The sequence below is a fragment of the Crinia signifera genome, chromosome 19 (genome assembly GCF_055691185.1).
Source record: "Crinia signifera chromosome 19, ASM5569118v1, whole genome shotgun sequence".
Taxonomy (NCBI): domain Eukaryota; kingdom Metazoa; phylum Chordata; class Amphibia; order Anura; family Myobatrachidae; genus Crinia; species Crinia signifera.
Genome location: NC_139226.1, coordinates 133,916,071 through 133,943,141, shown reverse-complemented (window position 1 = coordinate 133,943,141; position 27,071 = coordinate 133,916,071). Strand labels below are relative to the sequence as shown.

Below are 27,071 nucleotides of genomic sequence, written 5' to 3'. Positions count from 1 at the left end.
GCAAATTTTCTGGGCTTGCCAGACTGGGCACTAAGGCACAGCCCAGAAAATTCTTGGGATTGCCCCTGAAGAGGTTAATGCTGCACATGTGCCGCCAGATAAGTGTGGACTTATACGCTGTGAACCTATCAACCGGAACCAATCTTTTCTATCGTATACAGTTACTGGCATAAGCAAATGCATACTTCTATCCTTTTCTGCTGCTGAAAGGTCCTTGTTTCCATTATCTTTTATTCCAGAGGTGAGGAAGATGACTCACTGGCTATCAAACCCCCACAACAAGTTTCCCGAAAAGAAAAATCCCACCACAGAAAAGACGAGAAGAGGAAAGAAAAGCGTAGACATCGCAGTCATTCCGCAGAAGGAGCTGGAGGTAGGTCCAGTGGGCTACTGACAGGAAGTCTCCTGTTTAGGAACGTTCTATTCCTCCACAGGTGCACGTAGCCTAGATGCTGATAATGAGACCTATAGACATATAGGTGGGAATTCCATAAAACATGGTGAGGCCTTGCTTTTCCCAAACACCCAATAGAGGTGCAGAGGGATGATGATGCTACTGTAACTGGCCAATAGGGCGATGTCCGGCAGCACCATACAGATGGAGCGCCTCTCACTATTGCTCTGCCAGCACCAGAATCTGGCCGGTGGAGAGGCGCCCCATCTGACTGAGACGCGCTTTTGTCTCACACGCACGCGCGTCTCAGTTTCCTGTCGGCGGGGGGGGGGGGACGGGAACCATGTCCGTCTCCGCTTCAGGGAGACGGACAGGGTTACGGGGGGGGGGGGGGGGGCGTTAAGGCGGGCGGGCACTTTTTCAATCAGGAGGGCACATTTTATAAAAAAAAAAAAACATAAAAAAGTTGCACACTGCACTAGTAGTGCAGTGTGGGCACTGCACTACTAGTGCAGTGCCCATTAAACATGGTCATACTCTGCTATGCCCATTACATATTCTGTCGTACTTAAAATTACACATTATGGCACACACTGTAATGCCTCTTACACATTATACCACACACAATAATGCCCATTACACATTATACCACACACAATAATGCCCATTACACATGATGGCACACACCAAAAATTCCCATCGGCAGGTCAGCACGGTGGGGGGCAGCGTAAGGGCGCACAGTGCCACACACAAAACAGGCAGGGTGCATTTTGGAGTTTTTTTTGCACCCTGCGAAAGAAGCTTAGAGGGAACACTACAAATAACATAGTTTTAAGGTGCCCATACATGGAACATTTTTTCAGGTGTGATGCGTGCTTCTGTAAAGTCTGTGCAGCCCGTACTATTAGTACTAGATTGCATCGTGTCTGGTACAAACAGCACATTGTATGCCTTTTGTAATAGTACAAAAAGTACAGAGTTCATCGCTCCTTGTATGGGCACCTTAACAACTAGAATTAGTTTTAGAATCCAATTTCTAATGCTTTTCTTAAAATATATATATTTTATCCTTCAGAGGCTCACATTTTCTGTTCTGCAAGCCATTTTTTTATTTGTTTTTTAGTAATTTCAACATACTCTTGTGTACTTACTGTGTAAGATTTGCCAGTTTATGGTTCATGTTTTGTGTTGCCATGTAAATCTCTCCATGCCCTGTGCACTCTACATAAGGAAGGGACGTTTGTTTACCAACGGAACTTATAGTTTGTTTTTTAGAATGAACTGTTGGTGCTGTTTCATACGCTCCGGCTAACGCCGGGCAGCGAAAGCCTGCACTGCCAAAAGCCGGGCCGTACACAGTAGTTAACAATGGACAGGATTGTGTCCATTCACGCGGTTCGGTCACGGCCCTGCCGCCGGGTTGCAGCCGGATCCACCACTGGAAAGGACGGCTGCCGGGCTGTGGCCATACCGACCATTGTAAACGTCTGTGTGGGGCACGGGGGCTTGGCCATGCGGGTTTGTGAAACAACCCTTAGGATAAGGCTGTTGCTGTGTTGATCCCAGGTTATTGCTGGGTTGTTGCGTCACCAGCCCAGGTCGAGGTGTGAAAGCGCCACCCCAGGTTGAGCATCTCTGACCCAGGTCAAGGTGCAGTGTGAACGGGTAACGCAGCAATATGCCGGGTCGGCCCCGGAGCTTTCAGTTCGCAAATGGCGGGTCGCTCCTCGGACAGACCAGTGTCCTAATCCCTGGATGCGTCCCAGCATTTGCCATCTGAAAGGGTAAATGTAAGCAGTTCGCAGGAGTATTATCTTTTTTTTTTAAACCCATTCACTGTTCTAAAGGGAACGCCCTGAAATCTATAAATCAGATTGATAGCTGTAATAAGCCTAATACAGTTGAGATTTTTATTTAATAACCAGGTAAATATATTCGAGTTAAGGAGAAGGAAAGAGAACATGATAGAAGGAAGAGACACAGAGAGGAGCAAGATAAAGTTCGCCGTGATCGAGAGAGACTGAAGAGGAGAGAGTTGGCCAGGGAACATTCCAGAAGGGAACGGTAAGGGAGCATTGTTAATATTCAGATAACACATGGATTGTGCATTAATCTTCACCAGACAACAGATGTAGTAAACTCCAAAGTTTAATCCGGAAATTGCATCATATCCATTCACTACTGATTACATCACTTGTGCAGTTTGCTGTTACTATTTCCCACTTTATTCCACTGAGCTGTCTTTCAGCGCATTATTGGCATTTGGTAGGTATTGTATTGCATGCAGTAATTTACAGCATGACGAAAGTGGGCTTAAATAGCCCAATAATATAGTATAGTATAGCCGGTTTTTATTGAATGGTAAAGCAACCATTTTTGGATGATAAGAGAAAATATTTTTATTCACCACCAGGTGAAAAAAAGGCGCTAGAGAGATGGGGTGTGATGTTTAGGCTGCTCACACGTAGCCCCTATTCAGTCCCCTACATTCACGTTCAGTCCCCTATAGGTGGATACAAGGGAAAAACAAAAATTGTGTAGAGCGCCGGAGTAATAAATTAAATCTTAAACTTAAATAAGCCTAAGAAATTAATATTGATCAATTGGGTATCACAAAATAAGAATACATTTAATTACCACATCAATTAAAATCACATTCATTATAAATGCACATACAGTTAAGACTAAAATTAGATATTGCACTTGAGAGAGATTTGGCATACAGTAAGCCACTTGTCTATATATATATATATATATATATATATATATATATATATAAAGTGTAGGATACTTAAGTGAGTCCCGCTTGTTCCAGACTTTGCTAACTTCTTGTTATGGATTGTTCGGTCCCCAATTGGAGGGGGGAAAGGGCAGGGGATGGGGAATCCGGATACAGCTTGTACTGATAGGGATCGGTTTGTCCTGCTGGAGGCCTTGGTCTTGTTTTCCACTGGTGGGCAAGATGTATATACCTCACTGCTCGGATAAGAGGCTCCAGGAAGTTAGCAGGTGTTTAGTCCCAATTTGTACATCCAAGTTGGAAACGGTGGGGGTGGCTGAATCCGTGGGGAACAGTGGTAGCTGGTCCAAGGGGTATTAGGTAGGTATCCAAAGTTGTAATCACAATGGTGCAGACAAGGGTTAACCTGACGCGTTTCGTTGTGCTCTGGCAACTTTCTCAAAGGTAATTTTTGGATGATAACACATGGAATCCTTGATAAATTCCTGGACCAATGTTTTATTACGCAAAAATGGGTCTGGATTAACGTGGGTTTTGCCTGAGGCACTGAAGCATAATCCTAGATGCCTCTTATGGGGCTAATAGGATAGCCCCAGGCCAATCCATTACCTGTGTCAAATGGCTGCAGCTAATTGGATCGCCCCAGGCCAATCCATTACCTGTGTCAAATGGCTGCAGCTAATTGGATCGCCTCAGGCCAATCCATTACCTGTGTCAAATGGCTGCAGCTAATTGGATCGCCTCAGGCCAATCCATTATCTGTGTCAAATGGCTGCAGCTAATTGGATACCGCCCTTGTTCCTTATTCAGAGTTTACCGCTTATCAGCGAAGTCACAATATGACATATTACTGAACGACCGCACGTGCGCATCAGACGCCGGTGTCACCAAAACTAGTGACAAAATTCCTGACCGCTAAGTACATGCCGTGTAATTGACAAGAAGCTGGCCTTTTTGGGCAGAAACCTGGCATTTCCTGGGCGTGAATGCCAGGTGTGCCTAGGTAATTTTGAGGAGGATCTGGGACGCCAGCGCTTACTAATTCTGGCCTGTCACGGTTGCATATTAGTGAAAGCCTCAGACCGACTCACAATCGCACAGATCGCAAAAACCGTTCGATGGTTCGGGAATTGCGACTGGATTTCCGAGCGTATCGCGATTAGCGATTCATTCGCAATTCTCTTGTAATTTAGCAATAGGCGTTTTCTCTTTCTGTGTGGGCGGAGGCCAACTCCACATCGGGCCATATATCCGCTATGGGTGGGGATAATTAGGTCGACAGTCAGTAGGTAACCGCTATTGGTGAACAGGCAGTACCGATGGAGCGCCCTTCATTCTTGCAGGGGCTGGCGGTGGGTTCGCCTGCCGCCAGAAGGGGACGCACGTGTGGAAGGAGACGGGCAGGTTTCGTGTCCCCCGCCGCCAGGAAACATTCTGGCGAGCCCCAGTGCTGGCTGAGAGGCGCTTCATCTGTAGGTCGACATGGGACACAAGGTCAAATTGACATTGGTCGACAAGTATTTAACATGGGGTTTTTTTTTTGCGGGTGTCTATGCTGACCCCCAATTAGTGTAGCGCATCCCCTCGAATGCTTTGGGAACGGTGCCTCGCTGTGCTCGACACACTGTTATAATCTCAGTCTGCCAATATAGATCAAGTAAGAACAAGCTGGTTGGAAAAAAAAACATGAAAAACTTGTCGACCTTTTACTGTGGGGACCATTGGCATGTCATCCTTTTGTCAATGTCCTGCTATTGCTTGTCGACCTTCTCCATGTGTCAACTGATCGACCAGAATGAATCCACTGTATACAGTGTTTTTGTGCAGTGTCTCGCATCAAACGTTAAGCGATATGTTTCTTGTGATCTTTTATAATGAGGGTATAATACATGGTACATACAGTGGTTGGACAATGAATTAGGAAGTTTTTCGTTTCTTTAACTTTTTATATTATTACATTTTAGGATAGCATTTACCTTTGCTAGTACTTTGACCACCCTTGGATTTGACAGCGGGTTTTACTCTGCATGTTGGGACTATTCCTAGGCCAGTCTCAAACATTGATGCAGTTTCTATGAAGATACTCTAATAACATCCGTACAGCATCCGTACAGCACGGCGCCTCATTTTGTATGAATATTTCATCATTTCCCAGAAACTCTTCTTATCCGGGGGAGAAGAATACTATTTTACAAGCTCTATGTACTGCTCTTTTCTCATTGTGCCTTTAAAAATGAACGATCAGAATAACACCCTGACCTTCTGTGGTAACTTCACAGAGTGCTCACACACTCTCTAAGGAAATCCTCAACAGCTCTTTATGGAACATACTTGTGTGTGTTCATAGTCTCTTGCCAGAAAGCCACAGAAATAATTAGCACATCTAGTAAGAGCTGGAATTGATAGCTGATATGTGAAGTGAACTGGCCTCCTTTTGAATACATTTGATAGATATCAGAGCATATTTGCAATTGGAAAACATTCATCTATTTATAAAATTGAATTATTACCTTGATAATGTTATTTATATAGGACTATTTTTTAATAGGACTGGGAGTGCTTCACGTTTTGCATTCACAGCACAAAATACTAAACCAGCTTACCCGTGGATATATGTGAAGTGCTCGAATGAGCAGAAAAATCTTGTGCATTATTTTTTAAAGCCTTCTTGAGTAGAGGCCTCTGAAATTATTCCGGGAACAGAATTCCATAGTTGGAGCCACAAAACTGAAAGCTGGGCCCCCATATGAGTTCAGGGACTAGGTACAGTTACTAGTCCATGATCTGCAGATTTCAGTGATCAAGCAGTAAGGAATCAGAAGCTGCTTCAAGTACATTGGGCTCTGGTCATGAAGGGCTTTGAAAGTCGGTAAGCCAATCTTGAAAGCAATTTACAATCTTATATGGGGGTAGAGAATGGGTGTTATGTGTCTGGAACAGGCCAGGTTTATGTATTTTGTACCACCCTCATGCATTGCAATTTTGTTGAGAGACCCAGGGGTACTTGTGAGTTATCTGGGCGCCCGATTTTGGTACTAGATCGCATGCGATATCGCATGCGATTTGCATGCGATTTAGCATGCGATTTGCATAAGATTTGCTATTCATTTCATTACCCCACTATCCCCAAAGTGTGTCTATCAACGTGAACCCGAAGCGTGGCGAGCGCAGCGAGCCCGCGAGGGGCGGCGGTACGCGTTCTCCGACCTTTTCATGCCCTACTATCCACTAGGGCGTGGAGTGAGAATAGAATAGTGTGGCGAGCGCAGCGAGCCACCGAGCCCGAAGCGTGGCGAGCGCACGCGGACACCTGTGAAGCCCGCAAGGGGACGCGGACACCTGTGAAGCCCGCAAGGGCACGCGGATACCTGTGAAGGTGTCCGCGTCCCCTCGCGGGGCTCGCTGCGCTCGCCACACTATTCTATTCTCACTCCACGCCCTAGTGGATAGTAGGGCATGAAAAGGTCGGAGGACGCGTACCGCCGCCCCTCGCGGGCTCGCTGCGCTCGCCACGCTTCGGGTTCACGTTGATTGCCACGCTTCACGCTAAGGGGATAGTGGGGTAATGATGAATAATGAAACGGATAGCAAATCGCATGCGATATCGCATGCAAATCGCAAGTACCCAAAATCGGGCGCCCAGATAACTCACAAGTACCGACCCAGGTTTAAGGCATTGCACCTAGGTGTGATGATACAGATGCATGTGTGACTTTACACGGATCTACTGAGGTCATCAAATGCTTGATTCTGGCTGAGTTTCTGAGATAAAATAATGAGGATTTGATTGTGGCTGATACCTGATGTTTAAGTGTCCGGCCACTATCCAGGACAATACCAAGGTTCTACACCTGTTAAGTGTTTTTTTTAGTTCTGGACCTCCAAGCCTAAGTCCTGTATATACGCTATTCCGCAGTCTTGTCCTGTGACCTACTGTATCATAAGGACCACTGTTTTATCAGGGTTAAGTTGCAGCCATTGCGGGTTGTTACTGGGCTATCCGCCCCTAGTGTAAAGGACAGGTACAGTTGTGCATCATCTGTACTGCAGTGGGAGACCAGAACGTGACGTCGGAATATGACACTAGTGATAAGTATACTCAGGAAGAAACTTTGACCTTCCGGTGAGAAATGATTTGTACCAGCTACGGACTGTCATCCAGGCCCCAGAAATTCTTCAAGCGCTCAATTAGCACACTGTGACAAATGATCCAGAAGGAGTAAACAGTCATCTCTGTCTCTTGTTAGCAGAACAGTGGTTCCAAACCTGGGGTACACTGCAGACCTGTTGGGGGGTCTTTGAAAAAAAAATTGGTAATGGTGGAAGAAGTAGGATTAAGGTGAAGATGAACCATGTCACTTCTGGTTCTGTCTGCAGTGTCATCAGCTTCTCCTTGTGCCTTTGCCGACCAGCAATCCACTACGAGCTACCTGCGCTGCCCTCAGACATCAGTTTTCATCTGCCCCATGCTGACACAACTGGAGAAAGCAGCTGCATTAATCCTACAGGCGTTCGTGAGAACACCGGGGACAGTATGCGACCAGACACAGAGGGGTCCGATTCCTGCCCGCACGCTACTCCTCCGCTACTCCTTGACATAAGGATAGACATACCGCTCACTTCACTGTGGAAGGACTGTACTGTGACTATTTAAAATTGAAAGGAGGGGGTACTCATAAGTAAAAAGACTAATCAAAGGGTACGGGAGAGAATAACGTTTTGGAACTGCTGCAGTAGAATCGTTCCGCACCCACACCAGGGCTGTTTTGATGCTACGTCTGTTCCAGAATCCTGACTGGAATGCATTCTACAAATCATAGGCAAATAGGTGGGTTTCTACTTGAGTTGCAACTACTTTCTCAATAACCTTACATAGAAAAGAAAGGGTTGAAACTGTCTGTAGTTGGGCATGCAGTCAAGGGTCAAAATTGGGCTATTTAAGAAGTGCTTTAATAATTGCTTTTTAGTGTTTCAGGGAAAATACTTGTATGCAAAGAGTATTTAACTTGCAAGTACTGGGCCAAAAAATGTCCATACACCCTTTTAGAAGCTTTATTGAGGCAGGATCCAGATATCTATTAGTGGGATGCAATCTTTGGGTAAATTTACATGTCTTTTACCTGCATTGGGACAAAGCTGTTCAATGAAGACAGGTGGCTTACCTTGGCAGGCTTGGGAGTTTGGTAGTGCTTTGGTGGCACTGTTGATACTCCAGGCTGGATTGAGGATTCTTTTATTTGCAAAGAATTTTGACTGGGAATGGTTTCACCTGGCTGCAGACATGCTGGTTTGCAAAGCATCTCCTCTGCTCAGAAAGCAGAGCCGGGCAATTGTTTACTTCCATGACATTATTTGATAGGAACTGTTATCATAGGAAAGCTGATCATATTCAGGACCCCCACCCAACCTCCAGTAGCATTCATGTCTAATTGCATCCCATCAGGACTGTCTAGTAATCTGGTGGGACTGCCATGCTATGGAATTCCAGGGTTCACAAATACTCGCTATAGCGAGTATTTTACCCACTTTGGAGCACCAGGGACTCATTTTTTATATATGGCAGGGTCCCTTGGGACCCAGCCATTTCGGCGTGCACGCCGTGTTAATATGTGTGACAAGGGCGGAGGGATCTGTTTCCCCCTCAGTTGTGATGCGACCGTGGAGGACACAGCGTGACTTACGGCCGCTTCATACATCTGCTGGGCGTGAAAATAAAAGGGTCCCTGTCACCGCCTGTCACCGAGTATTAGGCAGCAGTGCACGGAAGCCGCGTAAACTGGCTCCTACACGGTGCCTCCACAACAGACGGCTGGAGCCAACACCAGAAGCAGCTGCTCAGCAGGGGAACAGAGCTGCGGCTGGTGTGAGGACGGAGCACGAGGAACTGAAACCAGCATTGGGGGCCAGAACCAGGGAGGTGTGACAGTGAGGAGCAGACCCAGGCAGGAAATAGAGGAAAGAGGGGTTCGTGGTCCATTTAGCAGGCTGCTTGGCTGTGTCATGTAAGGGGATTTATTGCTAGCAGGACTCGGGCTGCAGACTTCCCTCCTCCTCTCCTTCCTCGCAGTGCTGCTCTCTTGTGTGTCACTGTCACCTCATCCAGGCTCTGAGTGATGGCTGTTAATGGCCCACTTGTCCCCTCCTCCCCTCAGTGCACGGCTGGCAGAGAGGCTGCAGCTCACCAATTAACTCTTAACAGACAGAGCTGCCTGTAGGAGAGGAGCCTATAGACTCTGCTGGGATTTTACTAACCGTATCCCTCCTGTTCCTGCTGCCATTACTTTTACAATCCTGATTGGTGCAGCACAGGTGTCCCTATTCCGACATTATGCCTTTTTCTAGTATATGTGTATCTTGCTTCATGTGAGTGGGCAAATTGCCAATTGATCCCCCCCAACCCACAATAGCTACAGTTTTGGGGTGCCCAAATCTATGTTTGCTTACCAAAAAAAAATAGGCTCAGGCTGGCCCTTGGCTCAGGGTATATGCCATATGGAAGAGAGGAGGAGGCTTCTGTATGTGCCATGCTGGGGAAGGGGAGAGGAGGCTTTATTCCATTGGGACCCAGAAAAGGTAAAGTAGGACCCCTATTTTTGTAAGTGAGGGATCCCAGGGACCCATAATTTTGGGGGGTTTTCGCGATCACTGGAGTTCTTTCCTTCTGTATCCCTCCTATTATCCCTATAGGAGCATATATCCCTATATATCAGCACTGATATGCAAACCAGACCTGTGCTAGAAACACCACAGCAGGCAGGGAAGAGGAACTGCATGGGTTTTCAAAGATAGCAGGTGCTAGAATGAACGCTATTACTGGTTCCACTAACTTCAACTTTCTCCTTAATTCTTTCTACACTCTGGGGTGAAGCTTGCTGCACATGCAATTCCAGAAGGTACTTTCTAAATTTTCACTATTTTGAGGAACAAATATAAAAAAAAAAAACCCACAAGGTTAAAAATTCCTAGCAGATTGTCCAAACACTGTACATATACCGTGGTGCAGTTTATTTTATTATTTTGCATAAACAAAGGGGACATGGAAAAAAGGTGGTGGTGTCAACAATGGGGCAAACACTCTTCACATAAATAGGTAATGATGTCACAACATTGGAAGTATACAGTAGTGGGTACTTATGTATTATCTGGGCTCCCATGTTAAATGCACCCCATTTTTTCATACCCCTACTATCCAACTACGCATGGAGTTGATTTTATATAGTGTGGCCAGCGCAGCGAGCCACCGTGCCCGAAGCGTGGCGAGCGCAGCGAGGGGACGCGGTCTCCATAAGAAAAACGGGAGCCCAGATATTACATAAGTATCCAGTAGTGGTTGAAGTTCCTTCATCTTATTATATGGTATTAAACAGAGAGTATAAATGTGTGTAATGTATTGGACTGAGGGTATAAATGTGTATAATTGTATTGGACAATGGGTAGATGGGCTTGTAACTATTGACAAATTTGGACCTGGTATAGGTTGTTAGGTCTTATAGTTGTAGTGGATAAGTGGTTGAAAGGCATCCAGCGGTAAGAGTATAGGCAGGACTTCCGTGTGTGTCCAGGCGCACACGGGTGACATCAACCAGTTGTCATGATGACGCATCTGCGTCCCACCGCGTCAGCGGACTAGGACTTCCGTCCGTGTCAAGGCACTTCCTGCAGGCGTCTCCTGGTTGCCTAGGAGACCCGCCAGTAACCAGTCTCGCAGCCCAGCAGAGATTAATAAATATGCAGTGATACAATGTACCTAGGTACAAAACAGGGAAAATATCTATTATTTAAAAAAAATTCTAGTGTTAAAAATATTTCAGTGATATTGTGTTATTAAGGATAAAGGTAAAACTATAGCTAAATTATTCTAAACAGACACCTAGTGGTCTTTGCTGGCATATAAACATGTTAAAGCCGCAATCACTCGGTGATGTGTTCAATAAGATATATCTATCAGAAATTTGTATTTAAAAAATGTATACAAAATATCTAGTATTGATAATTATTACAGATCCCCAACGTATTATATGTACACAAGATCATAATGTCCTCACCATTGCATGAGGGGTGAAGATGCCAAAATAAAGCTTTACACGGTGCCTGCAGTGTGCGGATGGGAGGGGAATTGCCAATGTTATATTACAGCTGCACTGGGTTCATTGTAAATGACAAAAGCCACAATTGTGTATATCGATCTGTTGGCGCAACCTAGAACTTTTTGTCAAAGAGACCACTTTCATATGTAATGCACAGGGAATTATTTTTCCTTCTACGCATCACTCTGCTAGCTTAATTTTATCTTTATTCTAGTATACTATTAATTATACAATGAGTTAAAAGTTATAGCTCGAGTTTGTGTTTATGACTGCTGTACTCGTGCACACCATGTCAGTTTTCACAGGCCTGGTAGACACGGGGTATATGTTACATTTTCTTTCTGTTATTTAACTTTAAATGTGAAATTTTAGGGAACAATTTAATGTTTGCAGTGACCGTCTAGAACAACTGGAACGGAATCGCGAGCGTGAGAGAAAGATACGGGAACAGCAGAAAGAGCTGAAGGAGCGTGAGAGGAGAGCAGAGGAGAGGCGCAAAGAGCGTGAGGCCAGGAGAGAAGGTAATTGTGGCGGCACAATTGTACAATCTACCACCCAGGGCTGGAGGTTTCATTGTATCAAGCTGTTTCTATTGTTCCGGTTGTAATAAAAAAAAAAAGTCTACTGGCGCACCAACTAGTTACATGGCATTTGCATTGCATAGAGGGTATGTGTGTGTTTATGTATATGGTGTTTTTAGTATTCTTTTTTTATAATAAGTTTCTTTGGCATATTATGTAGTGCAACATTCACTCCTCTACACAGCATCTGAGTAACATACTTCATTCTTGTAGCCCTACAGTAATAAAGTAAAACTAGATTGAAAAAAATAGATAATAAAAACCAATGTGTTATACATTATTTTGTATATAAATGATATAATTATAATTTATAAGTGATAAAGGAGCATTTTACACCAGCTCATGCCCTTTTTACGACCCGCTTTTTCTGATTGGTGGCTGCCATTTTTATTTATTATAGTAGCAAATAATAATCTGTTATTTTTGTTTTCAAGTGGTGCATTGTGTTGCTTAAATAGAATGAAGCCTATAGAAGTAAACGGGTTAAATAATAATGTTATGTTACTGGCTTCTGTCTGTTGAACTTGCCCTTTAGCTGTCACTTCTAAAGTCTCTACTGTGGCAGTTAATACTTTATTCGCAGTTGGGAGCAGATATAAAGGAGCAGATCCCCCCCAGACAGATTCTAAAGATATTGTAACTGCATCTCTAACCACTTAAAAATGGTAACAAACATCTGAGTAGATGCGTATTGCCAGGCATGCATTAACTGAGCATGACCACAAGGGGGCACAATGCCACCTTGTTGTAATATGAAAAATACAAGGAACAAGGCAGAGTTCTGTTAGTTGAAGAGACTGTAAATGTAATTGTTTTTCAGACTCTTAGCGAATTGAAGACCAGATTTCCAGGTCCTCTTCCCTCTTTCAACATGTGCTGTGTTTAGGTTTGAGTGCTTGCCTACATATTATACCAATTTTGTGTAGCATGCTCCATTTAACATGGATGTATTCAATTAAGCATTAAAAAACATACTGAATTTACGATGAGACAAGTTGTCCTATACGTGGTCAGTAAGATAAAAGGGCATATTTTATATGGCAAAGGCAGCCGGCCACTTTCCCTCCTTTATTACAGTACTGTACTCTGCCTGTATTTGTATCTCTTGACCACTACCTGACCAAAGGGGCAGACTAGATGGGCCAAGTGGTTCTTATCTGCCGTCAAATTCTATAGGCAATACAGGGTCGTGTTAACAATCGTAGGAGACATGGAATTGGTCAGTCACAATCTGCCCCAGATGTAAAGAAGTTGGTTCTTACAGTACTAGACTCCCCTACATGCTTCATTAAACCATATTCTGCTTTTCAATCCGCTGACTTTTTGTCAGTGTAGATCACTTATTTTCTACATAACTAATGGCAGCACATAGCCGTATTGACAGTTGTATACTCTGCCTGTACAATCCTCCACTGACTACTATAGATGTATGAAAATGATTAAACCCCCACACTGACCTATCCTCCAACATGACCCATTCCATTAGGTACAAAATGCTCTGTTTCTGGACTTCCCTGACAATGACAGTTACAGAGGTGGGGCTGCAGCACAGTCCAATATTCAAAAAGGGGAACCACACCCACTGCCACTCCAAACATCACTGTCCTGGACTCACTGGCAGTTGATGTGCCCCCCCCCCTCTTTGAATATTGGACTGTGCTGGAGTCCAACCTTTGTAACTGCCACCGGCAGGGAAGTCCAGGAACAGAGCATTTTGTACCTAATGGAATGGGTCATGTTGGAGGGTATGCACTGATCTATACCAAATTACACTGCAACAGGTAGAAAACCAGAGATTTAGTGACCACACGTGTAGGCCCTTAAATTGTCAGATTAAATGTAGATCTGTAAGCGCCTAAATACCTAGCATTAGAATGCCGCCAGTTACAATGAACTATGAAGCCAATAGGCACAAGCGTTTGTTTCTATGCAGATTGCCTTATAGCGTAGTAGTGGAGGAATGCAGATTGTTTCCTGGAGTGTATGGGATTTCCTGGCTGTCCTTGTTTCAGCATTGAAACAAATCATGAAATAGTTTTAAGTAGCAACATTAGAGAGTCATTGTGCAGTCACCTTTACAGTATACACTATGACATCATAGCATAAATAAGTTCCTAGGATTTTGGGATAATTTTGCCACCATAGGTGACCTTGCTACACAGAAATCATGCACTCATACACTCTTAATATTTTGGGGGACATTCAATCCTGGGTCAAGACTGTCGGGCTGGCCCAACAGCCGTGACCCTGTCCCGTTCTCGGCCGGCTTGACACTGATTCCGCAGGCGGGATTTAAGTTTCCCGCCTGCTGAACGCCGAGAGGGGGCGTGGCCGTGGGTTACGGACGTGGATCGTCCAGCTGTGGCTCGGCAGAACGGGCCCGACTGCTTCTAAAGTCGGGCTCATTCTGCCGAGATCCCTGTTCAATGCTGTCGGGAAAGACAGCATTGAATAGGGCTCCGGTGCTATTTTCCCCGCCGGGAGATTGAATATTCCCATTGTGTTTATTCGCAGTTTTATATCTATTTGGTTTTGTTTTGAAGATTGCTAATGAATGGCAGAGCTATTAACCTTCTGCATATGGGTGATAGCGGTGAAACACTATAAAACCTACGACTCGCCTGCAATACAGCATTTATTACATGTCCTGTTTTATGTAGCATTTGATAACGCATATAAATACCAAGTCTTGCACCTGCTGCTGTAGTGTACCAACCTGTGCAACGTGCCTTCCAGGGCTCGCAGGATCTGCGCTTCCTCCGCGCAGGAAGCCAGGGCTCTTGCAAGAGAGTGAGAAAATGCAGTACAGTTCACACTTTGCAGATTCAAGAATACTTGTAGAGTTTAGCACTCAAAGTAAGTTTTGGCTTTTTAAACCATTTTTATGGCAATATCTTTGTAGCAATCCTGTACTGCATTGTACCTATTTAACCCTTTTCTGCCAGAAGAGCCGGCACCACTGTACTCATCACAGACTAATACCCCTTTTACACCACCGCAAAAACTTGGGTCAGAGGCGGTGGGAATGGGTCAAACCGTGTCCCTTTACACAGGACTTCTACCCAGGTCCTGACCAGGATAGAACACAGGCAGGACCTGGGTAGTGGGCAGAGTAAACGTGTACGTCGGGTCATCCGACCCGGCTCCCGTTTACAATCAATGGGGGAAGCCAAACCTCCGGACCGCAGCGTCCGCTGGTTGGACGGGGGGCACACACACAGCCTCCGCTGCTGTACTTTGCAGACAGCAGCTGTGGCAGGGAAGTGGTGAGTGGATGCCTGTGTGCGGCGTCCATTAACCTCGCGGACGGGGGTTGGCGGTGCACAAGGGCTGGGTGCAGCTCAGCAACTTACCTTGGTGCTGGGCTTGCCCCAGCGAGGTGATCGCGGTCCCGGCGGGGGTGATCGTGGTCCCGGCGCTTGGAGATGATGATCTCCGTCTACACTGCGTCTAGGCACCGCAGTGTTAATGGTGCGGATTCCGGATCCAACCTGGCTTGGATCCGTGTTCTAAATGCCGGGTCGGATCTGGGATTTTTGGTGTAAAAGGGGAATTACTCTCACCTGAGGATAGGGGACTGCGTTAACACTTTAGTTAGGGATCATTTGGTCTACAGCAAGTTGGTCGACATGGTTCTAGGTCGACACAAGCATTATGCCGACATGGTCTAGGTCGACATGTTTATTTTTATTGTTTATGACCCAATTGTCGACACTGGTTAAAGTACACCACGTCCCCTCGCTGCGCACGCCATGCTTCAGGCACACTATTTTATTCTCCCATCTCACCCTAGGGGATGGTAGGGCATGAAATACCGCGTGTCGGGTTCAAAAACAGTCAAAAAACCCATGTCGACCTATGGCTTGTTTCGACCGTGAATCATGTCGACCTTGACCCATGTCGACCTAATGCTTGTTTCGACCTTGAATCATGTCGACCTTGACCCATGTCGACCTAATGGTTTCGACCTCACAAGAATTGTCGACCAACTTGCTGTAGACCAAATGACCGTATCCCATGACTTGTGCTAAAGGTACGTTTATCTCAAATTTGTTCTTATTTTTTATTTTGTTTTTAAATTTTGTTCAGAGTAAGTCCATGCTGTACAAAGGCTGCGGAAGAAAGAAGTATTAGCCTTCGCAGCATATTAATTGCAGCCTTTCCAGCCTCCCCGCATTGCACATTACAGGGGACTGTTATACGAAGCGTGTCTTAGTACTGAACATCCTCTGGAACCCAGAATCTGTGGCTAAAGGAGATGCAAAGTCCTATAAAGCTGCGGCAGCCACATGCTCAGTGCAGGCCGGTCAAAGGGATTCCATGCTATGAAGAGTTGTGAACACATGTGAATTCTCCTGTATACGGTATACCATACTAAGGCCTAAATCAAACCAGGGATACAGAGGGCCGCAGCTCAGCTGCAGGATTTCTCACATCTTTCCGTATGGGCAACATAGGCATTCGGTTCCTCAGTTGGTGGAGCAGTTATCTCTCATAGCGCCTGCAGCACGCTATTGTATACACAGAGGCCGTGTACTTGACATACACATCTTAAATATAATACACCAGAATAAGGCTATTGGAGACACCAGACTAATGCTGGACATACATTATAACAATTTGAGGGACAAATGCACAGTTTCGATGCATTGTATGTTTTTTTGTGTGCACACTGCAAGGTCTTTCGGTATGATTACGGTCCGATGCGCGGTCCTGCGGGTCGTGAGATGGATCCTATAATCTTTTGTGCTGCATATATGATCTGTTGAGAGTGGGTGCAGATCACAAGTACATCGTAAGCACATAGGGGGGTATTTTGGTTCACTCTTTCTGACAAGTTCCTTCTTAGATGGACAAAACCATGTGCACTGCAGGTGGGGTAGATGTTACTTGTGCAGAGAGAGTTAGATTTGGGTGCGGTTTTACTTCAAAGTGAGATCTATATTGCAGTGTAGAAATAAAGCAGTCAGTATTTACCCTGCACAGAAACAAAATAACTCACCCAAATCTAATTCTCTCTGCACAAGTAACATCTGCCCCACCTGCAGTGCACATAGTTTTGTCCATCTAAGAAGGAACTTGTCAGAGTGAACCAGAATAAGGCCCATAGTGTGTCAAAATGCACCAAATAGTGAGTCTGGGACGGCCATAAGAGAACAGGTGGCGTGGGTAATGCTAAAAGTAGAACAGGAAGGCCAGTGAGGTGTCGCCTACTAAGAGGAGTGGTGATAAGTTGGAGGGTTTACTGGAAAGAGGAACATGCCAATTTTATAGAGGTAAGCGGAGGTTTCGGGGAAAGGCTGATAGTTAAAAAAAAAAATAGGTTTGTTTTGACGGTAGTGGACCTGATTGGTGGCAAGTCTAACTCTGTCCTCCTACTTTAAATCCTACCCCCTTACAAAGAGGGAGACATTTTGCGAAGGTGGTCCTAAGAGGAGGTAACTGGTTTGGGTGTGATGCGGTGATCATTGAAAGATGGAGTGGAAGACACATGTACACCAAAATCAGAGTGAACCTAGGGGGAGGGGGCCGAAGAGCGATTAAGGGCTGTATACAGTTAGGACCATAGACAGTATACTATACTGTATATTTGTACACTGACACAATTTTCCTAATTTTTGCTCTGCATAATTCCACAATTGATTTGAAATAAAACAATAAAGATGCAGTTGAAGTGCAAACTTTCCAGGGGTTTAACAGAATGTTGGCAGCACTGGGGTCTATGGCCCTAACTGTGCGGAGTTTGTATATTCTCCCTTTGCTTGCGTAAGTTTCCTCCGGGTACTCCGGTGTCCTCTCACAATTCAAAAGATACTGGTAGACGGCTTCGAGCAAAATGAACCCTAGCATAAATGTTTGTGTACATGTAATAGGGAAAGTAGATTGTAAGGTCCACTGGTGCAGGGGCTGATGTGACTGGTCAAATATTTGTACAGCTCTGTTTCTGTATGTGTGCGCTGTACAAAAGGTATGTGCAGCGCATACATTTTGTACTGTACGATGAGATGCGCGGGAGCGCGCATCTCAAAGTACAAAACGGACCGCCGGCGAACGGAGCGTTTAGTTACATGTTCATTTTGAATTCTTTGTTGAGAATACTTTGCTGACAATGAGCGTCTGACCACGGACATCACAGAATTTCCTTCTTTTTCATGCTTTTCCAGGCCTTTACTGCAGATGTCTACAGTTCATGGTCATTCTGCCTTTGGTATTATATTCAGCTAGTGAAAGGCGTGCTTGATCGTATTCCAGCTAGTGAAAGGCGTGCTTGATCGTGTTCAGGTTACTCCACCTTAAAGAACTCCTGGGTTGCAGTGTGTTTTGGGTCATTGTGCACCTTCACTATGAAGTACCTCGTCATTTATTTCTGCGGAATGACATAATATAAGCAGGCAGTATATCGCTATACACGTCAGACGTCATTAGGATGTTTCTGTCTTCTGTCGCATCAATAAAGACTAGTGACTCTACGCCATTGGAAGCCCTTTAGGAATTGCTTTCATCGTGTTTCACTAAAGTTGTGTTATGCTTCCTATCAAAAGCCTTTCCAAGCCTTCTCCATACTTTGTTTTTTTCCTCCCTCATCATTTTGGTTCAGGTTGGACGCCATTTTGTTTTTCCAAAGAATGCGGTTCCAGAACTGGGCTGGATTTTTTGGCGGCTAAATTTGTAAAGCTACAATTTGAAACAATAATAATTATCTGACTGTAATTTAAATGTGGTTAAAAGGACAAAATGTCAAATACTGTATATGTGGACCTAAAGGCCCATACACAGGCGGTGATGGGTGCTCCTTGCTGAGTGATTTGTTTGGGCCCGGTGTTCTCTGGTGGGAATACTGGCAATCCGACTAGGTGTTGACTGCATGCAGTCCAGATCTAGTCAGGAGATAGCAATGCGAGGGATCACCGTTGCTGGGGGTTATACACGGGTCAATATGTGCTTAATTTCTAAGCAATCTAGTTAGATAAATGTACATACAGGTGGAGCCATGCTTATCTTGCTCACCGTTCACCAAGATAGGGACGAGTGAGCTTCTCACATGTATGCGCATCCCATTGCTACGAATGGTGGTGCGCAAGTCCCGTTCTCGGCAAGCTTTTGCAAACGACGTGCCAAGACAAAAAAGCCAGAGAGATAAAAAAGTGGAGGTTGCTATTATGTATACAGCATAGTCTAGAAAAATTAAAAAAATATGGCTTCTTTGGCCAACATCATTTATTTTCTTTTTCACAAGCTAGGATAAGTGCTGCAGTCCTGGTCCGTCATGTTCACAAATAATTAATTCTGAGTATGTGAAGAAAATCCATTTTGTATATGGTTCATTAAATTTAGAAAAATTTAGTGGATTTACACATTCTGTTTCTGTGTGTACCCCTTGGAAGATGGCAATAGTCGCTGATTAAAACGAGACACTACCCCGGGGGAAGCCGGTGGTCGCGGGAGCATGTTCCTGCAACCAGCGATCACTTAAGGGCTAGTCACAGGAGTGTGGTGACCGTCAGCCCGTGCACACAGGGATTTTTGTTAGAATCGCCCCGTGTGTACGTATACAGCAAACCAAAATAATGGGCATAGGACACAGATTCTCAAAGTCAGTCCTCAGGACCCCACACGGTGCATGTTTTCCAGGTCTCCTCACAGAATCACAAGTGGAATAATTAGCTCCACCTGTGGATCTTTTAAAATGTGTCAATGAGTAATGAATGCACCTGTGCACCTGTCAGGTGAACTGGCAAACGTGAACTGTGTGTGGTCCTAAGGACCGAGTTTGAGAAGCCCTGGCATAGGAACATGAGATATTAATCCGGCCAAAATCCTAAAAATAACAGGCCCTTTTCTGTAGACCAGTGGTTCCCAACCCTGGTCCTCAAGTACCCCCAACAGTGTACGTTTTCCAGGTCACCCGACAGGTGCACTCATTATTCAGGCACATTTGAAAAGATCCACAGGTGGAGCTAATTATAGCACTTGTGATTCTGTGTGGAGACCTGGAAAACATGCACTGGTACTTGAGGACCAGGGTTGGGAACCACTGCTGTAGACCCAAAAACAGGCATAAAGGAGCCGAAAGAACTGAAACGAACTTTCCAAGATTTTCCCGACCATTCAAGTATGTGCATATAGATATAAGACCTAACCAGAGAGCCAATTCGGGATCTTCGAATCCACCACTGCAGCTGTATAAAGTCCTTCAAATAGTCCTCAATATCAGCAGTTAAAGTGTCGTCAGCGGGAGAGAAATCCAAAAAGTGCTGGCGGAGAAGATAATGCTGAGCACATTTGTGGGGCTTGAAAGCTAATTTTCGGCAACCCAAGTATAACAAGGAGCCTCTGGGTAGAGGCATTAATTGCTTAAAGTATTTGTTGCATAAAGCCAGATATCATTGATGATGAAATGACACTCAAGCTACTAGGGATAGTGACCTAATATCCTCCGGTGTCACAAGTGAAGCCTTAGAAGTCCCCCCCCCCCCAGGCTCAGGCGTACTAGCAACGTGAGGAGACTAGAGGCAGTATTTCAGTTTCAGTTCCATAGCAGACCGAGAGTAATATATAATGTGCTGCCAGAGGTACCAGTAGGCAGGAGACTATCACCTGGTCGGGCTGATGATTGTGTTTTCCCAGCAGCACCTAGGAAAATGCAGCCCTTTACACTACTGCTGATATCTGGGAGCCACAACATGCAGCAGGGTTTTCCTGCCGATTCAGCGTTTCCAGCAACCGCCAGTGGGAGAGGTTTGATGATGTGCGCTGTCTTCAGCATCGCTGGCACCCGGCATCAGGAGTTCCTGGTGGACACGATCCTCCCAGGCCGTGATGTCTGTAGAGGTCTTCAGGACAATGAAGGGAGTGTCCTTCCCTGCTCAGCTGGGTACACTAGGGGCACCACACTTTCCCGTGCAGGATTTTGTTAAGTTGTCCTGGGAAAGAGCACTCAGGATAGTAATACGGGAGATTTGGAGAGGAGAGCCCATCACGAAGTGCTTCTCCATGCCGGTCGTGGCCATTTCCCCCTGAAATATAATTATTCTTTGAACTTTATAAAACATATGTGAGTAGTTATAAAAAAAATCTCTTACCTTGACATGTTGACTTTCTACTTTGTCATGGGGTATTACAAATTAAAGCCAGCAGCACATGGAGCTGGCCTCTCCTTGCCGGGGCTGGCGATTCTATCGCCAGCGGCCAGCTCTCACCAGCGGCGCACGAGACGCCCGTGCACGCCCTGTGGCTACGGAGCTTTCTCCGGTGCCCCTTGCCGCCCCTTGCCGCCCCGCTGTCCCCCCTATCCCTGCCCATCTCCCTGCAGTGGAGACAGGCAGGGACCCGCAGCAGCACAGTCCTGAAACTGGGACGCGCATGCGTGTGAGACGCACGCGTGTCCCAGTCAAATGGAGTGCCTCTGCACCGGCGATCGACCAGCGGGGACATGCTGGCGATCCCCGGCCAAGGATCAGAGGATCCATGTTTTGAGGGACCAACCTAATATAGAAAGAATTCTGAGCGCAGACTGTTGTATTCTGCACGGCTGCTGTTTCAAATAAGGGTGATTACCAAACCCCTTCAAAACAAGACCTTAGTACAAAAAAAAAGAGATTGAAACAGCGCTGTGCACAATATATCAATTATTCATTAAAAAACATATATTTAAAATATATTAATGCCAGCAGTAACAAACCGTTTATACATGCATATAAACAACTAATATCCCCTTATTTCTTCTGTTATGAAGGTTAGTGCATGCATGCAATTTATATCCAAGCAAATTTGCTTATTGCCAGTTACTATGTTAGTAAGCCACATTGGTTAAGCTCAGTCCCACCTATGTGCACATGGTGTATATTGAAAAGTATACTTATAATGAGCTCAGTAGTGGGTAGAGATAACAGCCTCCAGTCCCCAGTGGAACGCTCCGACCGATGGTGCAGTCCTATTTATTGCGGTCTTATCCAAGAGTATCCACCAGTTCTGGTTTGTAAGCTGCCAACAATTGCCCCCACTCTACTCTACGCGTTTCTCTGATGAGGAGGAGAAACGCGTATAGGAGAGCGGGGGCCGCTGAGACCTCAATAAATAGGACTGCACCAGCGGTCGGAGCGTTCCACTGGGGACTGGAGGCCTTAATCTCTACCCACTACTGCATGCACTAACCTTCATAACAGAAGAAATAAAGGGATATTACAGTTGTTTATATGCATGTTCAAACTGTTTGTTACTGCTGGCTTTAATGTATTTTAAATATGTTTTTTAATGAATAAATAATTGATATACTGTGCACAGCGCGGTTTCAGTCTTTTTTTTTTTTGTACTAATGTTTTGAGGGAATATGGTTTTATTTTGTTTCTAAATATTGTAATCCTGTCCTGAGAAACTGCACACGCGTGCCTATGTTTGTGACCATTTACATTATAGCTAACAAGCTACAGATAAAATGTAAAGCATTCTGTCAAACTCACTGCAACTTACAGAATGTACCATTTCTGTATATTCTATCAGGGAGTGCCCAGAGTGTTCTGTTCTCAAAGAGCAGCCAGTGGTCTAGTAATCGTAGCTACACTCCCTACATAGGAGTTTCCAAAGACTCCTCAATGTACACGAACAGTCAAGGTTTTAAGTTTATCCATGCTTGACTACAGGTGACTTAATTAATTGATATTAATTTAACCACCTGTACTGAGCGGATTCAGTATTAAATCCCGGCGTTCAGAATCCCGATCGCCGAAATCCCGACAAGGGGGGGGACGTGGATCACCCCCCCTTGCGGGCTCGCTTCGCTCGCCACGCAGCGGGCCCGGTGCCTCGCTACGCTCGGCACACTAATTTATTCTCCCTCCGGGGGTGTCGTGGACACCGCCGGAGGGAGAAAGTGTCGGGATTTCGGCGATCGGGATTCCGGCGTCGGGATTCTGAATGCCGGGATCCCGACCGCCGGAATTCACACTGCATCCCTACTGAGCCATGGATATCTGGACTTATGCTGAGTACACACCTGCAAATACATTGGCGATCAATTAAACTCCCAATATATCGCCTGCCCATAGGCCACTGCATACCTGTGTTCCCATTTGGCCTTTAGAAAGGTGAATATCCGAGAAACGATACCAACATTTATGCGAGTAGCTGACCTGTGACATCTTGCGTACGGTTAGATGATACCGTTAACCGAGAACGCTGCACAATTCCAATTCATATCGTTCCTGCCTGCACTGTATTTGTATGCTGAATATTGCAATACAATTACCCAGATCACCAATAACAGTTTAGGAGTCTTCTTTTCTTTTTGGTCTCATTCTGCTATTTGTGTGCATTTTCTATGCTGGCTTTATGCTTTGCGTCTTCTAACCCATTTGTGTGGTCTGCATCATAGACTAACATGTTTTCAGGCCATTTTTATGTTTTCTGTGCTTTTTAAGTCTAAAGAATAAGTGAAATAAGTTTTTATGTAGTTTTTAAATGTCAGATTGAATCTTTCATGTTTATAATTATTTTTTTTAATTAACTAACTCTCGAATCACATGGTGGTTTAGGGGGGTATTCAATGTTGGGTCATGGCTGTAGGGCTATCCCGACAGCCGTGACCCCGTCCCGTCCCGTTCTTGGTCTGTCCCGTTCTCAGGATTCAATGTCCCGCCTGCCGCGGGAGGAGAAGGGTGTGTGGCCGCGGGCTGGGGGAGGGAGCTCGTCAATTCCCGGCCCTTCTCGGCAGAACAAGCCCGACTGCTTGTGAAGTCGGGCTCGTTCTTCTGAGCCCCCCTGTTCAATAGGGCCCCAAAGCCCCCCCCCCCCCCCCCCAATGCACAGCGCTACATTTTTAAACAGCCAAATGCTTTCTGTGAAGTGAGTTACACCGCTCATATCAAAATCGAATTATCTACAGACGTTTTTGTTCTACAAGAGACGATTGGAATTTAAATATTGCTACTTTCGTGTTAATGACTTCTAAACGGAACAGAGTGCAACCATTGCTACAATCTTTTTCAACCAAAATTAGTTAATTTAAATCTACATATTTGCTAGAAAAATTGTGTACCAGGTTAATGGTGTCATTTTATAAAGCTCTACCTTTTTTGTTTTAAATAAGTAAAAAGAACCGTAAAGCTCCGGAATCATAAACTCATTAAACATGGGGGGCGCTAGTACAGACGTGATCTAGATTTATTCCGATATAAAACGTATTAGTGTTCTGCTGACGGTATTACCTTCCACAGTGGTTGCTCACCACAGAACAGCTAGAGAGGAACACGGAGACAAAGCCAAAGTCAATTACCGCGGTCGCAGTCCCACACGACAGCCACGGGAAAGATTAGAGGCAGGCGAAGGTAGAAAACCAGGTAAGCGTCATTTTGAAAGTGGAAGTTTAGCGACTCAATTTAAAGAAAACAAAATGGGGCCTACAAATAAATACTTCAACGGATACATTGTGATAAGATGGGAGGCCGTCCAAATTCCTGCAGTTTGGATCCCGACAAGTCCAGTAGATCGACAGCGGGATCCCAACGGCCAGAATCCCGACATATCCCGGAGGTAAGTATAGTAAGGCTGCGAGGGTTGTGGAGATTAGGATCAGGCTGCGTGGGAGGCGAGGTTAGGTCTATGCTTAGGCTGCGGCGGGTGAGGGGGAGGAAGAAAATACCGGGATGTGTCGTGGTTCTGGCCGTCGGGATCCCGGTGCTCTTCTCCTGACTGTTAATTTTTGTAATCTCTATCTCTGATGCTGTAGTTGGTTTACACCGTACACCTAGTTATCCTGACTGTTCTACTCTCTGCCCCCAAAAACCGCCCAGTGATATTTCTAATTGGGAGAAACTCTTAAGCTATGTTGCTTTTCCTTTCTTCAGTCAAAGACGACAGACCAGATGTGAGAGATCTGCTCTCCGACCTTCAAGATATCAGCGAGAGTGAGAGGAAAACCACCTCTGCAGAATCTTCCACAGGTAACGATGCTCTTTCCAGCATCTTCTGTAATCCAGAGTGCTGTGCCATGTAACCGTATTTCTGTGTTTGTGGATTTTCCTCGTCAAACCAGTGATATCCCTCTGTCCTAATTGCAGCTTTCAAAAGCAAATGCTTTTAAGGATTTTTTTTTTGCAGTAATAACACCAAGAATTTACATTTAACCAATAATTGTGCTTAATGCACCTGGAGATGTATTTAATTATCCATGATTGAGGATTATTAGTCCATCACTGTTGCAGATAGGAAGCTTGGAATTATTGTGAGGTTTTTAGTACTTTTCTCAATTCGAAGGCTCTTGACAACCAGAACCTTACATACATTTCAACGCCAAATAACTTTGTCAAAATAGGTGTAGAAATTGCCAAGCAAACATGTAATGTTACCTTTATATAGAAAATATAAACTTTTTTTTTTTTTTACACCATTTTTTTAATTTGAATTTATATAACAAATGTGAGCGATGCTGGGATTTTTAGGGGATATTTTGAACATCTCTCAGAAATGTTAAGGGTTAAGGTGATTCTGTCATCCCTTCATAAAACAAGTGTTGTAACAATACACTTCACAAAATACTAATTTAATTGTATTAAGAACTGAGTTAATTAACATTTTCTTCTATCCTGAATAAGTGTCGAGTTCCTCTCTTTGGTCCTTATCCCACTTCTGTTTGCAGTCTGCTATTACTGTTGTGGAGATCTCAAAGAACTCCTAATGGCTTAAATAGTAATCCTATCTGCATTCTAATGCTCAATACACACATTGTTTTTGTACACCTCAAATTCACAATGTCAATAATGACAAAATATACGGTACTTGAATTTAATTTGGGGTTTTCATACAGATATGGACCAAGGGTCACCTCTTCAAAATGCTCTTTAGCTTTTATTAGTTCTAGGGTGGCCAATACTGGGTCATTTTTTCAATCCCGGGCTTGGCCTCTTGACGGGGAGAGGGCAGAGTTTGCAGGGACCGGCAGATAGCACCGCACACCTGCGACGGTTTAAAAGTATGGAGCTATTGGAACACACAGGCGATGTGCAGGGAGGAGAGGGCACTTTCAAACCTACCTGCTCCATTACTCCACTGCAGGATCCACGGCCGCGGTGACCGCTCACCTCCCTTGTTTGAGCTGAGTGTTCTGAGTGATCCTGTGCCCAGCAGATTCAGCAGACACACTGACAGCAGCGAGTGATTCCCCTGTACTACCACAGCACATCATTGCGCTGCCTGCACATCAGTGGGGGCGGGACCCTGCTATGTGTGAGCCAGCATCGGGATCCCCCTGGGCACTGTCTGAGAGAGGGGGTGGGGGTGACCTAGAGCTGCTGCTGGGGGTCAAGCAGACACGGAGAACATTTTTAAGGCAGCACTGTGCGAGCCGAGTGCTGTTTGTGCTCAGCGCTGCCTGGCAGTAAGAGATGAAATGTGCATTTCAATCCCGGGATTGAAATCCCAGCCAAAAATGCCCGGGATCCCGATCCCGGGATTGGCTTCCCTAATTAGTAGAGTATATATGGAGTAGCTTCTCAGACCTTGTTCATTTTTATCCCTATTTCTTCAGTCACTTATTTGAAATGACACAAGTGGATACTGGGATTTGGACTCTATTTAAATGTTATTGTTAAGGAACAAAAGCGGACACGTACTGCTGGGCCTGTGCTTACACAACGCCACGGGTCCCTTTTTTTAGGGCAGAACAGGTATTTGAGTGCCTCATGCTTCAGTGATGTCACTTGTTCCTGGTGAATTCTTACTGTGGGTTGTGCATTTTGGTTCTGGCTCTGCCCGCACTTTGTAACTGCTGGGTATTTACTTGGGACAAACCGGAAGTGGGCGTCTGTGCAGACTTGTTCGTCTTTTGCAACAGATTGTTTTTTCCTATCAGCAGGTTCAGGATCTGGGTCAGAGGAAGAAGAGGAAACCAGCTCTGAGGAGTCTGAAGAACCTGAGGAAGAGGACGAGGATGATGATGAGGAAGAAGAGGAGGAGGAGGAAGAGGAGACTGGAAGTAACTCTGAGGCAGTATCAGAACAAACAGCAGGTAATAAACGGTTAGAGAAGCACGGAGATGATCATTGTCATCTGAAGAGGTTTGAAGTTATGCTGGCCCATTCAGTTCTGTGATGTAAAATTCAAATGAGTAGAGACAAAGGAATTGTATTTTATCTTTTACTGTCTCTGGTAGAATTATTGGCGGTGTAACTTTTGTATGTTAAATTCCAGTAGTAAGCCACATGACTTACACTATGCTTATTACATGGGCTGAACTAAGTATACACCAGAATGACATCGGTATTATGGGTGAAATT

At 45.0% G+C, this 27,071-nt stretch overlaps 1 protein-coding gene across 14 annotated transcripts in view; it reads left to right on the top strand.

Moving 5' to 3' along the window:
- LOC146043034 (cyclin-dependent kinase 11B-like) overlaps positions 1 to 27,071 on the top strand; it is a 50,575-nt gene that overhangs the window by 4,527 nt on the left and 18,977 nt on the right. For 3 of the 14 annotated variants that reach the window (XM_083163402.1, XM_083163403.1, XM_083163411.1), the window contains exons 4-10: positions 240 to 373; positions 2,320 to 2,458; positions 11,594 to 11,742; positions 14,539 to 14,658; positions 24,015 to 24,137; positions 24,645 to 24,740; positions 26,648 to 26,803. In XM_083163402.1, the coding sequence (XP_083019528.1) occupies positions 240 to 373; positions 2,320 to 2,458; positions 11,594 to 11,742; positions 14,539 to 14,658; positions 24,015 to 24,137; positions 24,645 to 24,740; positions 26,648 to 26,803 (917 nt within the window). The remainder of the gene's footprint in view (positions 1 to 239; positions 374 to 2,319; positions 2,459 to 11,593; positions 11,743 to 14,538; positions 14,659 to 24,014; positions 24,138 to 24,644; positions 24,741 to 26,647; positions 26,804 to 27,071) is intronic. The other 11 variants (XM_083163405.1, XM_083163404.1, XM_083163408.1 and 8 more) reach the window with 11 other exon arrangements.